Source organism: Pyrus communis, chromosome 8 (genome assembly GCF_963583255.1).
Source record: "Pyrus communis chromosome 8, drPyrComm1.1, whole genome shotgun sequence".
NCBI lineage: Eukaryota > Viridiplantae > Streptophyta > Magnoliopsida > Rosales > Rosaceae > Pyrus > Pyrus communis.
Genome location: NC_084810.1, coordinates 20,047,343 through 20,062,338, shown reverse-complemented (window position 1 = coordinate 20,062,338; position 14,996 = coordinate 20,047,343). Strand labels below are relative to the sequence as shown.

At 39.0% G+C, this 14,996-nt stretch overlaps 1 protein-coding gene and 1 pseudogene across 1 annotated transcript; both read left to right on the top strand.

The window, feature by feature from the left end:
• Positions 1-642: 642 nt before the first annotated feature.
• Positions 643-2,055, top strand: LOC137741570 (stemmadenine O-acetyltransferase-like). The gene has a single exon (XM_068481265.1). The coding sequence runs from the start codon at positions 643-645 to the stop codon at positions 2,053-2,055; it is 1,413 nt and encodes a 470-aa protein (XP_068337366.1).
• A 9,645-nt stretch (positions 2,056-11,700) lies between these two features.
• On the top strand, positions 11,701-14,200 carry LOC137742040 (stemmadenine O-acetyltransferase-like; annotated as a pseudogene).
• The last annotated feature ends 796 nt before the right edge of the window (positions 14,201-14,996 follow it).

Below are 14,996 nucleotides of genomic sequence, written 5' to 3'. Positions count from 1 at the left end.
TTCCTCTTCAAATTTACGATTTTGATTTAAGTTTTCTCCCTCCCTCTCTCCTTTTTTTTTTTTTTTTTTTTTTCTCTTTTTTTTGAATGTTGGATTGGATTATGCAGGCAGCAGATTTCTGTTTTCGAGTTTGAATATAATATTATTTTATGGCCTAATTGGATTATTAAACCTTATTTTGTTTGTTAATCATAAATTGGTGATTCCGATGACTTTTTGTAATTCATTCCTTACTAATTTAGTCACCATCACTTACCACTTGACAATCCGTCACCCAAACAAAGACTAGAAAATAAATGAAAGCGTTGAGCCAAGTTTGGAGTAGAGTTTGTGGCCGATGCTAAGTGCCTGCTATGTTAATAATATGACTTTTTTTTTGTTTTATTTGTTGAGGACAACAGTGCATAGCAACACAGCATACATTTAAATCCTTGCAATAAAAAAATATGCAGTGGGTAGCTTCAGCAACAAGGCACAATAAATACTTGGCTGCTATTTCTTGGCCGATTCACAGAACATCTGGTCCATGATCGAAACCATTATAATCATAAACACAATGTTTTGTGAATCAATTTGAAAGTGTTTTTGAGGAAAGCTTTCTTTGAGTAACCAAGTATTATTCTAAAGTCATTGACGCATTGTATGATAACCCTGCCTACTTATATGGACAAACTTTTTATGAAAATCACAACTTGTGTGGAGCAAAAGATGGCTTCAGAGATCAAGGTTGAAGTGATCCACAAGGAAACAATTAAACCATTCTCTCCAACTCCTGACCACCTTAGAAGCTTGAGCCTCTCTGTTTTTGATCAGTATCAACCTGAAGTTTATATCCCACTACTTCTCTTCTATCCCAACAACAATAACAGCGACAATGGAGAGGTCAAAAACATTGATCATCGTTCTTTGTTTGCTGAAAGATCCATCCTTCTAAAGAAATCAATGTCTGAAGCCCTCACTCGATTCTACCCCTTCACCGGAGAATTCAAATACAACGTTTCAATCAATTGCAATGACCATGGGGCTGCATTTCTTGAAGCCCAAGTCAACTGTCCTGTATCGAAGATTTTGAAAAACCCCGATTTTGAGATCCTAAAACAGTTGCTTCCAACTGATTGTATGTCCACACAAGCAGAGACAGGATATCTCGTGCTAGTCCAGGCCAACTTATTTGAATGTGGAGGATTGGCAATTGGGATCAGCATTTACCATAAAGCTGCCGATGCTTTTACAGCCGCCACATTCGTCAAATGTTGGGCTGCACTTGCTTTCCGCTCAGCCAGTAGTACAACTGATCACCACGTATTGCTTCCCGAGGAATTTGGTGTTGCAGCTTCTCTTGCCCCATCCCTTGATTCCTTCGACTCACCAGGAGCTCCTGTGACATTTTCTACGGAGAAACTCACAACGAGGAGGTTTGTGTTTGATGCTTCGAAAATTTGTGCTCTCAAGTCTAAGGCTGCTAGCGCCATGGTGCCAAACCCAACGCGTGTTGAAGTAGTATCGGCAGTCATTTGGAAAAGCCTAATACAAGCATCAAGATCGAAGTTTGGTTTTATGAAGCCATCCACGTGGTGTGCAATGTTGAACTTGCGCAAACGATGGGGGCAGGCCGTGACAGAAAACATACCGGGGAATTTCGTGTGGTTCGCTGCAGCATTGACGACTGAAGAGCAGAGCGAAGTAGAGCTCGAGAGCTTAGTTGGTAAACTCAGGAAAGGGATTGCAGAATATAAGGAAAAGCATCCAAATGGAGTCAGTGGTGAGGAAGTATTTCAAACCATCAAAGCGTTTGCGAGCCTTTTCTTGAGAGGAGACTTAGAAATCTATACTTGCAGCAGCTGGTGCAGGTTTCCGTTGTATGAAACCAATTTCGGATGGGGAAAGCCGACATGGGTGACTTCTCAACCATTCAATGATTTATTTTTTTTGACGGATACAAGAGATGGTGATGGCATAGAATTGTCCTTGTCACTGAAAGAAGACGTCATGGCCCTATTCGAAAGCAGCGAGGACCTGCTCACTTATGCTTCTCTGAATCCGACTGTCATTTGATTGTTATCATCATCGATCATTCATCATCATCATTAATTCGTTTTGATGCTTGTACCTTTTGTGTGTGTTTTTTTACCACCTGTTGTTGTGCTGTTGATGTAGGACAAAAATTAGAATATTTGACATGCAATAAAATTAAAAGAAAAAGGCATTGATGTAGGACAAAAATTAGATAATTTCACATACAATAAAATTAAAAGAAAAAGGTGGTGATCAATCAAGAAAAGTGATTGGAGAATTGATAATTCACGTGTCAATAGATTATTTGTTGCAGCCATAACCCAAAAGTGTATGTTTTGGATTTTTTATATTGTTCGGATTGATGCAACTTTGATTTGACATATATGTTTTGGTTTGACAAGTCACGTTTAAGGCAAAAAACGATGTATTTAACTTCCAAAACCGCGTTTATATATTTGTAATTAAAATTAAACTTTTGGTTTTCTGCCGGATTAATGTCATTTGTTTTCGTTTTAATTATCTAAGCCTTTTGAGATGCCCAAGGGTTGTAATATGTTTACTTAAACCATTTGGCTTCTCATTTGTAACAATCTTTCGTCAATTATCATTTAATAAAAAAACAACCTTCGGATTTCTAACCAAAAACTGGTGGATTCTAGATTACCGGTTATTCAGGGATTTACACTTGTAACCCTTCTACGCTTGTACTGTCGCAGTTGTTTTTGAACAAAACTGTTGGTATACTTTCAAAAGAACAAGCAAATGTAACAGGTCGCAGGCAACCAGACTTATCAAGCCACTTCGAACTTTGACAGAACAACTTCCTCCCTTCCGACGACAAACTAATCCAAGCCCAAGGATGGATGACATCCTCTTGATGCAATCTCCTCAAAGAAAGTATTTCGCCTTGAGAACCGTAGCCCGAAAATCCTCCAGATTATTCCATAAGCTGGATCATTGCCCCCGATAGTTGTGCATTGTTAAACTCCTCCGCATCTCAGAAGCCCATAACGTGGCTTAGGATCACCGAACGTTAAGAGGTCACAAGGAGCAGCCAACAAACCAATTACATCTGCCTCACTCATCATATGATAACTACGTTTGATAACCATTTAAATTTCTCATTGGTCTGTAATGTCAAGTGCCCAAGCACCTTGTGGTTAAGTGCGTGAGCAATAAATCGTCATGGTTACGGGTTCGAGTGCTGGTATTTGATGTGAAAGATGATGATGGCCTAACCCGAAACAATTTGAACATAGCCCCTCACTCGTTAAATTTGCATGGCCAAATTTGATTTTGTCACAAAGTAGAGCTCATGGGATGAAAGAATGAAATGATAACTCTGTTGAGGATATAAAATGAGTGCCGAAAAATAAAAAAATATATATTTATATAAAAAATAAAATAATTAAACCCAAAAAGTGGAGCAACAAAAAAAAATATATTTATATAAAATTTAAAGGATTATGAATATCAAAATTTTAAATCAAATTTACAAATCAAATAATATGTTTTCAATAAGAAATAAACATGTTAATCAATAATTGATAATCCAATCATCAACAATCATATCATTTAGTTTACAAAATTAAATTTAAAAATTTAATCTCTCAGCATTACTGAAAATTAAAATAATTAAACTCAAAAGTGGAGCAGTTGCTCCACGTTGCTGAAATTGCAAAAAAAACCGCAGTGGTGGCTGGACAAGGATTGTTTGCCCTCCCACTTCCGGTGTCCTTTCGTGCCCTCCTGTTTTGTGTGGTCACGGTTAAGCCACGTCAACATTTTATATTGTTTTTTTATAGAGATAATAAGACAAAAATGAATTGTAATATAAAATGTTAACGTGGCTTAACCGTGACCACACAAACAGGAGGGCACAGGAGGGCATCGGAAGTGGGAGGGCAGACAATCCTTGTCCATGGTGGCTTCGTGCCTCTCCACCCACGTCCCTTTCATCCAAAAGTGCTTTTTGAAGTCTATAAAAGCACCCGTTGAGAAATTTTTCTGTCTGTCCGTAACACAAGTGATATTACGTATTATTGTATAAATTGTGAGAAATTTTATTTTTTATGTTATTAATATTTTTGCACAAAAATCTTATTATAGAGACTTGTGGTATATCATAACTGTTCTGGGCATATTGAAAAATTTCTCTCACATTGTAAGCAGCATGGGGGTTGACACCAAAGCACAGCAGGAGACAAAAGAAAAAGAACACGGCAAGGAGAAAGGCAAGAGGTCACGGCAATAAAAAGGAGAAGGAGAAAACCAGAAAAACAGCAGCAGGGAGATACACGGCAAAGAATGAACCAGTGAAGAAGAAACTTCACAGACTCTTTGGGTATAAATTCGTTGTTTTAACTCCTCCTTGGTTATTATTTTTTCTTGCTTCTCTTCACTTTGCAGGAAAGAAAGAAAAGAAGCAAAGAAACACTTAAGCTTCTTCAATCTTCCTCTTTTCCCATGCAAGAAAAACGGAGGGACCGATGCGATGACCCATGGCAGCCATTAGCAAAGGAGAAAATAGGAAGATGAAAAAATCTCTCTTCCTTCCTCCTCAATATTGGCGACAACGGGTAAAGCAACCTAATGAGTAGATTTTATATTATATATTTAACCCTATTCTTAGTATATTTTGGTTATTATTTTGGAAGAATTTTGATACTTTGAATTGTATTTTCAATATAGGACTTTCGACTTCCTCTGGAGAAAAACGTGGTCAAGTGGACGAATTTTGGAGTAATTCTAGTTGGAAGACGTTCGTGAGTCACTTAGCTCGATCGTATCAAAATATCAGATTTTTCCACCAAGCGGTTATTTTCTGGTAATAAAATAAAGGAGCAGTGCGCGATGTTGGAAAGTGACATTTTGGGCTTGAATTGGGTTTTTGGAGCCTAAGATGACCTCGGATGAGTTTGTGACCTTCTGGAGATTTGTTCAAAACGTCCTAATCTTCAAAACAAGCTATATGGGCTGGATTTGGAGGATATTTGAGGCTAAAATGTGGCTGGACAGTTTCTATACAGTTTCTCCTAGCTTAATTAGGACTTTATGTTCTAATATATTTTATTATTAGTTAGCTTCCTAGTGGAAATAAGAGACTTTGTTCTTAGGAATTGTGTCGGTGGCTTTTAGGGAGATATTTAAGGTTTTAGTCGGCCCTAGTTTTAGAGCTACGCTTTCTTTTAGGTTAGGGGTATGCTATCCACACACCTTATTTTACTTCTCACACACCCCTTGATAATTTATGTCCCTTGATCTTCTTCAATTCATCCGATCTGACAGCCGAAAATTAAAAAGGTGTGTGAGAAGTAAAATGGAGTATGTGGATATCACACCCCTTCTTTTATGCAACTTTGGAGACAAAGAGTAATTGCTAGGGTTCTTGGAGATTTTGTACTTTAAAGTGTTTTCAATCCTTTTTCTTTATAATAATATTCTCTATGATTTTAATTATGAATATCCGTAACTAATTCATTTTGTTAGGGTGAAGCCTTGAGCTTTAGCATGAATATATAATTTTTATTTAATTACTTATGATTGATTGCATGCATACTTTGAATTATTGATTACTGCGATTAAAACTATCTAATTGGCTTAATGCTTAATCACCATTAGGATATTTAGAAAAGTAATTTGATACAATTTTGGTCGAAAGGTTCTTTGAAATTGACGCTGACTTCTTGTGATTAATAATTGTAATTTCACTTAAGATGAACACCACGTCTTAGGGGTTGCATGGTATTTCATAAAGTACAATGAGTCTTTCATGTTCAAATTTGATCCGAACGTCCGTACGGGTTGCATGTAGGTTCCAAATAGAATATAAATTAGGAAAACCTAACCTTCAAAGTGGCATGTGTAGATCATAAGTAATTGGTAAAAATACATAGGATAGCTAGGTGATGGTGAAACCCTAGTGCTTTTATAAATTGGTATTTAAAACTCTTTTCTTTATCATATTTGTTTTTAATTAAAATTCATTTTTAATATTACCCAAATTCAAAATCACCTTTCTAAATTTTTAATTCTAAGTAGTTAAATAGGAATTGTTTTTTACATAAATTATCAAAATAGTCTTTGAGCAGAACGACCTTGCATGATCATCTATACTATAACATCCTTGTATTCTTGCAAGTATTTCATATGATTTTAACCTTATTTGCATAGATGGTAAAATTGCTACCAAGAAATTGTCTTTAGAAACCGAAGCCTCTCTCTGTGTCTAGAAAATCAGAAAAGCATCTCTTATTGCTCTCATTCCAAACCCATCCATCTCCGCCCTCTCTCTTCTTCATTTCTCTCAAAAACGCAAGAGCCTTTTATCTCCTTAGAAAATCAGCCTCTCCTCTTTCTCAGCACGTTCGCACCAGCACCCATTATTACAAACCTTCCATCTCACAACAGCTCCTTCATCATCTCTAAGCGCTGCATCCGTTCTGCAACCCATAACCCAGCAACACAACCCATCCCTCTGATAAGGAGCATTGCTTTGAAAACCCAGTCACCATCTAAAGATGCTCCGCTATCTTCATCCTCCTTGCTCAGAGCTTCAACCCAAGACTCTTGTAGTCTGCGGCACCACCTCTCCTGGGGCACTACCTCTTTCTTCCACCAACAATACCAAAATGGGGTGTGTTCAGGCTAGATCTCCATGTCTGGCAAGGTTTGCTGCTTGGTGTACTGCAATACGAGTTTGTTATTAGTTTGAATGGTGCCTTTGTAGGGCCTTTGCTAGGCCTTGAGGCTCACAATCAAAACTAATCTGGGTCTGAGCGTGACACCGTTACCTTTGTATAACATATTGTTCTTTTTTAATTATTAAATGGGTTGATTACTTGCCCCACAAGTTATGTAGACTTCTTAGTTCGATTGGATTGTTTACAGATGGGTTAAGTCTGTATAAGGTTATTTTTTCTTGCCTTGTAAACAATGACTTTTACTCATAATATCATATGTCCAACTAAAGGGAGTTCAGGGCCCTTCAAACTACTTCTTTGGTTACGGTTAACAATAAAGAAGTAAGGTCAATTAGTTTAGCAAGATTAATCATAGATGAAACTTTAAATGAAAAGCAGTCGAGAATGATATAGGATCCCATGAAAGATGCATAGAACAACATATCTAGTTTATGTAAGTACAAACAAAAGAAACTCAGACAAGATTATGACCTTGTCAGGCAAGGTTCGTTTTCTTGCAACCACTTCTTTTTTTGTTTTACAGGGATTATAATCCTTGGAGAATGAAATATAAATTGGGTTTACTAAAGGGATTTGATACTATAACACAAGGTAAAGGTAACAGAGCTTTTAAGACTTGACAAAAGATGGCTTTATATAGTGGACCTACGACTAAAAGGGTGAAGTTTGAACAAACTAAAGCTTTCTGGTTTCTCGCTTGTTGGAGTGCAAAGTTGGATGTATTCTGATTGATTGGTTGAGTGTCCTTTTTCCTTGTGGCCTTCGCTGCTTTTATAGACTCTCTAGCCCAACTGTCTAAGCCTCCTCTTTTGGTGATGGCCTCAGAGCATGGTGAGTAACTATTTTATTTACCTATACATGCCCTTGAAAAGTACTTTATGTTGGGGTGAGCTACCCTCTGAGTGTCACTTCTCACATAGGCTTGTTGCCTATTCCTTAGAAAAAATGATTTTTAATTTTTCCTGGGCTATTGACTTGTCCAAGCCCAATCCTCCTACTTTTTACGTTTTTGGACCTCCAATCGCACTAAACCCAACATTAAATATTCACTCAAACAAAGTGGCCATCAATGGAGCTCTTTGTATCGAATTCCAAAAATCCTCTCTTCCTTCCCAAAAAGATGACCCTGACTCCCTTTGGCCGAGCAGCGCCGATTCCCTGATGGCAGGCAGACCCGCCGCCCCATTTTCTGAGCAAAGAAGCTCTCTTGATGGACGGTTTGACCGGCCAGAGGTCCTCTCTCTGCAGGATATGATACCCCCACCACAGCGGCCGCACCTCTCCCAGGAAGTTGGCCAAAGCCGTGGCCTCCAAGAAACGGGCAAAGCAGAAGCAACCCCGACTCACCGTCTTCCTCCAGTCCGTACCCATGGCAAAACAAATGGGCATTTCGCCTGCGATGAAGAAGAGGATACTTAACCCACGATCAAGTTCTCAGGTTTTGTTTGCTCTACAAAGAGCAAAGCTTGGATATTAAATCCCACAACGGCAAAACTCAGGTCATTAACCTCCATGAACGTTTCGAAAGTGTTAAATCGCGCAAAGAAACTGGGTACAAAACTCATGCAGTTCTTGGATGCCAAATTCGTCTCAAACTCAGTTTCGTCTCTTCTCACAGCTACTGATCACAGTAAACAATCCAACGAAAACATGAGAGATCCCCGTCGTGATTTGCAAGTCCGCAAAATGAAGGAAGGAAGTGAAAAATAGCAATGGTGCTCTAGCACCTGGTACAGTCGGCGAGCCATTAAGTGAAAGCAGAGTAGATGAAGGAAAGTGTGGACAAAAAGTAAGTTACAAGTGGGAAAAACACACCCCATGTCATTCACGTGGTTCATTCACTCATTGAAAATCTAGAACTACGTCGGTTTGATTCCACCAAGGATACATAGGCAGTCTAGTTTTACATTCTAGATGCAACTGCAAAACCAAAAGACCAAATCGAATCCCTCGTTCATTCAACCAAGTTCACCACAAAACTGAAATCGAATCCCTAGTTCATTCAACCAAATTCACCACAAATCCAAATTAAAATCTTTGTTCATTCAACCAAATTCATCCAAATAAACCAAACACAAAATCCTTTTTAGTGGGTCATTCACGCACTAAAAATCCCCAAACCAAATCAAAGGAACTACGAGTGACTTGACCTAGGTTCAGTAGGCAATTTGGGGCTCGACATAAGTTCAGTTGCAAAATCAAATAAGCACACCAATCCCCAAAATTCATATTTTTTCAAGCTAGAATCAAAGGGCATTCCTTTCCACAAGAAGGGTTGTAATTAATAGACGTGTAGTCTAAAATAGATCGAACTCAAACTAATAAAACTCTCTTCGGAAAAATGGACGGGGATAAAATTGTGTCAAGTAAATTATTTGTTCTCGTAACAACCTTTGGTCAACAAACTCATTCAAAATATATCTTCATGAAATTTGGGCAGCGAGGTTTATGATTTCAACGTTTAGTCCAGTGTCGTGGATTAGTCTGCGTAAAACATATTGGACATGAATTCTTTCATCCGGCTGACTCCAAAGGGCTTGAAGGACTTCCAGAGTAAAAACAGGCGCAGGCTGCGTAATCAACCGGTGGTCTCCAATCTCATTCCGTTCAAACTAGAAACAAAGGACAGACAGACTAAATCTGATACATTTAAAAGTATTTCTTCAAGGAGTTCATAAATAGCATCATCAGATAAAATGTGCAGCTTTACTCTTAAATTTTCTAAATTTCTTTACTGTTTCGTTCTTAATTGTTCTTATGCTAGTCAATGGACTCATTACTTAATTTAATGTAAGCAATCTCTATTTGCATCAGGAACAAGACTGTTCATCTGATAGAATTTTGAGAAAACGGAGCTTTTGGAGAGACTGTTAGGATTTAAGTTTGGAGCTGATTTCATGTTGGAAAGCCTTTGAATTTCTGCAAATTTTTAACTTTGTTCGTTGTTGTAATGTAGGTCTGAGATTAGAACTAGCTCATAGGCTAGATGTTTGACATTTGTCATAGCAGATGGCTGTTTTACATATACTCATATGGATAATAGTGAGTGTGTGACTTTTCGTTCTCATACGGGAAGTAAGTTTTCTCTGTTTCCTCTTCAGACTTGCGATTTTGTTTTCCGTTTTCTCCCTCCCTCCCTCTCTCTTCCTTTTTCTAGGGGTCACTTTTATTTTAAATTTGCTATTTTCGTGTACTGCTATTCTTATCATTTTAATGACTATCATACTTTCTATAGAAAAATGATATAGGCTTAAATGTCAAAATGTTCTTTGTGTTATAGTCATATGACCAATTTAGTCTCCGTGTTTTTTATTTGGCTAATTTAGTCATTGTGTTTGTTTCCGTTAGCTAATTAAGGACATTTCATTCAATCTCTTTTAAAAAACTCATAAGAAAAATCATATGAGAAATAATTACCCTTTCTCTTTACAGAAAAATGCAAATCAATGCGAAATAGCACTTATAAGAAATAAAACTTTCAATCTGAAAAATGATTAAGATTGTGACATAGAAGAGAGGGGGTAATGTTAGGGAAGAGGTCGGAGAGTTGGGAGAAGAATAAATTTTCTTTTGATTCTTAATTTTATTTCATTTTAAATATTTTAAATCACATAAACTATAATTTTTAAAATAAGCTTATAATAATTTATAATTTTTTTTTACATAAACTAGATGGAAATGTTCTTAATTGGCCAATGGAGATAAACATAAGGAACAAATTGGCCAAATTGAAAACACAGAAACTAAATTGACCCAATGACTAAAACATAGAGACCATTTTAACATTTAAGCCAATGATATATGCATATAATTACTAGCACGGCCTATCAAATTTAATAATGCATGACTATTGACAACTCGCTTTTTCATATAAAAATATATTTTTTATTAAAAATGAAAATGGTTCGGTTTTTGTAGATCAGAATGAATACCACAATAATCATAACCAAATCCGAAATTAAAAAATTTATCTGATGATTATTCAGAACAGTAAAATATCAGAAAATTAATCTCCGAAACCGAACCGTTCGGATCGGTTCAATCACCGCAACACAAAGACTAGAAAAGAAAAGCACTGAGCCAAGTTGGCAGTAGAGTTGGTGGCTGATGTTAAGTGCTGCTTTGTTAACACAGTGGGCCAATAATAATACAAGACTTTTTTGTTTTATTGGTTTAGGATATTAAATAATAGTGCATAGGAACATAGCATGCAACGTCCAGATTCGGATTATGCAATTTGGTTTAAAATAACATATCACTCGTACTCATCCCACTTCATATTATATAAAATACGTATACGTTTTGGGACGGCAAGATTCCAGGTTTTCTGTGGAGGTTGATATGTGGGGATTTGGATCCTTTCCTGAGCTAATGGAGAGGATTCTCCTGATCAATCATCGTGGGTCGTTGAATTTCTATCCAACGACTACAATCATTATAACTTTAAAGGGACCCCCTGTTTGTAGCCGTTGAATCAAAATCCAACGATCCACGATGATTGGTCAGAAGGATCATCTCCATTAGCTCAGGAGATGATCCAAATCCGATATGTGGAATTGAAGTTTGAGTTGAGACTGATAGTGATTTATCAAATTGAATTTTAACTGGTGCTGACGCTATTTGATTTGATGTTTGATAAATAAAATTGGCCAACCTGAGCTAACCCGAGTCAACTTGAAAACGATTGAAACACGAGCGCACATGAATCTGCAGGAACCCGAATGTGAGTCCAATTGTAGGTTGAGTTAGGGACCTAGGGTTAGTTACCCTTCCAATCCGCCCCTGAATTGCCTAGCGTGGGATACAAGGTCATGAATAATACTTGGCTGCTACTCTTGGCCAATTTACAGAACTTGTTTTTTATGGTCGAAACCGTTGTAAATATAAGCACAATTTTTCGTAAATCAATCAGAAAGTGTTTACGAGGAAAACTTCCTTTAAAACCTTGAGTAGCCAAGAATTATTGACTCATTGTGTGGTAACCCTGCCTACTTATATGGACCAACTCTTTATGAAAATCCCAACTTGTGTGGAGCAAAATATGGCTTCGAAGATCAAAATTGAAGTGGTCCACAAGGAAACAATTAAATCACTCTCTCCAACTCCTGACCACCTTTAAAGCTTGAGCCTCTCTGTTTTTTATCAGTATCAACCTGAAATTTATATCCCATTACTTTTCTTCTATCCTAACAAAAATAACAGCGACAATGGCCAGGTCAAAAATATCGATCATCGTTCTTTGTTTGCCAAAAGATCCAACCTTCTAAAGAAATCACTGTCTGAAGCCCTCACTCGATTCTACCCCTTCGCCGGAGAATTCAAATATAATGTTTCAATTAGCTGCGATGATCGTGGGGCTGCATTTCTTGAAGCCCAAGTGAACTATCCTGTATCGAGGATTTTGGAAAAGCCCAATTTTGAGATCCTGAAACAATTGCTTCCGACTGATTGTATGTCCACACAAGCAGAGACAGGGTATCTTGTGCTAGTCCAGGCCAACTTATTTGAATTTGGCGAATTAACAATCGGGGTCAGCATTTACCCTAAAGCCGCCGATGCTTTTACAACTGCCACATTCATCAAATGTTGGGTTGCACTTGCTTTTGGCTCAACCAGTAGTACTACTACTGATCACCACGTACTGCTTCCCGAGGAATTCGATATTGCAGCTTCTCTTGCCCCATCCCTTGATTCCTTCGACTCACTAGGAGCTTCTGTGACATTTTCTATGGAGAGACACGCGAAGAGGAGATTTGTGTTTGATGCTTCGAAAATTTCTGCTCTCAAGTCTAAGGCTACTAGCGCTACAGTGCCAAACCCAACACGTGTTGAAGTAGTATCGGCAGTCATTTGGAAAAGCCTAATACAAGCATCAAGATCGAAGTTTGGTCTTATGAAGCCATCCATGTGGTGTGCAACCTTGAACATGCGCAAAAGATGGCGGCAGGCTGTGACAGAAAACATACGGGGGAATTTCGTGTGGTACGCTGCAACATTGACCACAGTAGAGAGCGAAGTAGAACTCGAGAGCTTGGTTGGTAAACTCAGGAAGGGGATTGAGGAATATAAGGAAAAGCATCCAAATGGAGTCAATGGTGAGGAAGATGTCAAACCATCAAAAGGTCTGCGGGTTTTTTTGTCACATCCCGACCCGGGCTCCACCACAACTTGGACTCGATTTCGCCGTAGCACGATATTATCCACTTTGGGCCCTAACCACGCCCTCACGGTTTTGTTTCTGAGAACTCATACGAGAACTTCCCAATGGATCACCCATCCTGAGATTGCTCTCGCGCGAACTCGCTTAACTTCAGAGTTCCGATGAACTCCGAAGCCAGTGAGTCCCCAAAATGCCTCGTGCTATATGGAGGTGGGCATACACATATAAGGCTTAGAGGATCTTTTCCCCTAGGCGATGTGGGATCTAACAATCGACCCCTCATTAGGGGCCCGACGTCCTCGTCGGCACACTTCTGGCCAGGGATTGGCTCTGATACCAAATTGTCACATCCCAACCTGGGCTCCATCACATCCCGGACTCAACTCCGCAGTAGCACAATATTGTCCGCTTTGGGCCCCAACCACGTCTTTACGGTTTTGTCTCTGGGAACTCACATGAGAACTTCCCAGTGGATCACCCATCTTGGGATTGCTCTTGCGCGAACTCACTTAACTTCAGAGTTTCGATGAACTCCGGCAGAGTCGAGCCCTGGATGTGGTAGAGCCTGAGTCGAGATGTGACAATTTGGTATCAGAGCCAATCTCTGGCCGGAAGTGTGACGAAGAGGACGTCAGGCCCTTAAGGGGGGTGGATTGTTAGATCCCACATCATCCAGAGGAGAGGATCCTCTATGCCTTATATGTGCATGCTCACCTCCATATAGCATGAGGCCTCTTGGGGACTCACTGGCTTCAGAGTTCATCAGAACTCTGAAGTTAAGCGAGTTCGCGCGAGAGCAATCCCAAGATGGGTGACCCATTGGGAAGCTCTCGTGTGAGTTCCCAGAAACAAAACCGTGAGGGCGTGGTCGGGGCCCAAAGCGGACCATATCGTGTTACGGCGGAGTCGCGCGAAAGCATTCCCAAGATGGGTGACCCATTGGGAAGTTCTCACGTGAGTTCCCAGAAACAAAATCGTGAGGGCATGGTCGGGGCCTAAAGCAGACAATATCGTGTTACAACGGAATCGAGCCTAGGATGTGGTGGAGCTCGGGTAGGGATATGACACTTTTGTTGAGCAGAGATATAGAAATGTATACTTGCAGCAGCTGGTGCAGGTTTCCGTTGTATGAAACCAATTTCGGATGGGGAAAGCCATCATGGGCAACGTCTCAACCATCCAATGGTTTAATTTGTTCAAGTGACAGGAGAGATGGTGATGGCATAGAAGCGTCATTGTCATTGAAAGAAGACGTCATGACCATAATCGAAAACAGCGAGGACCTGCTCTCGTATGCTTCTAGAATCCGACTGTCATTTGATTAGTATCATCATCATCTTTAATTCGTTTTGATGCTTGTATACCTTGTGTGTGCGTGTGTGTGTTTTTTCTCCCACCTTCTTGTTGTGCTGTTTTTGAACAAAAGTGTTGGTATATTTTCCAAAGAACAAGCAAATGTAACAAGTCGCAGGCAACCAGACTTGTCAAGCCACTTCGAACCTTGACACAACAACTTCCTCCCATCAAACTACCCAAGCCCAAGGATGGACGGTATCCTCTGGACGCAGTCTCCTCAACGAAAGTATTTCGCCTGGAGAACCCTAGCCCGAAAATCCTCCGGGTTATTCCATAACCAGGCACATTGCTCCGATGGTAGTGCTTCGTTAAACTCCTCCAAATCCCAGAATCCCATAACGTAGCTTAGGATCGCCGGACGTTAAGAGGTCACACAAAGCAGCCAACAAACCAATTACATCTCTTTCACTCATTGTGTGATAACTAACAACCCGTTTGACAATCTTTTCAAGCTCTAGTTTCAGAAAAAAATAAAAACTGAGAACCAAAATCAAGTTGAATTTTGAAAACTCAAAATATTTAAAGGGAAGTGTTATTGGCACTCCAAAAATCTTATTCTACACTCCTCCCAAGTGTATTTTCTTTCTAAATATAGAAAATTTGGAGTGTAGAATAATAAATTTAAAATGCCAATAACAATTCCCTATTTAAAACTGAAAACAAAATGATTATCAAACGGCTCAAAATATCTCCAGCCAAACAAACTTATATGAACTTTGTGTTTGTCTTAGAATTACTCAACTCCGTAATCAGTCTTAAGA

Excerpts from the sequence above, each read along its gene's own strand:
- LOC137741570 (XM_068481265.1), top strand. The coding sequence starts at position 643 with ATGATAACCCTGCCTACTTATATGGACAAACTTTTTATGAAAATCACA.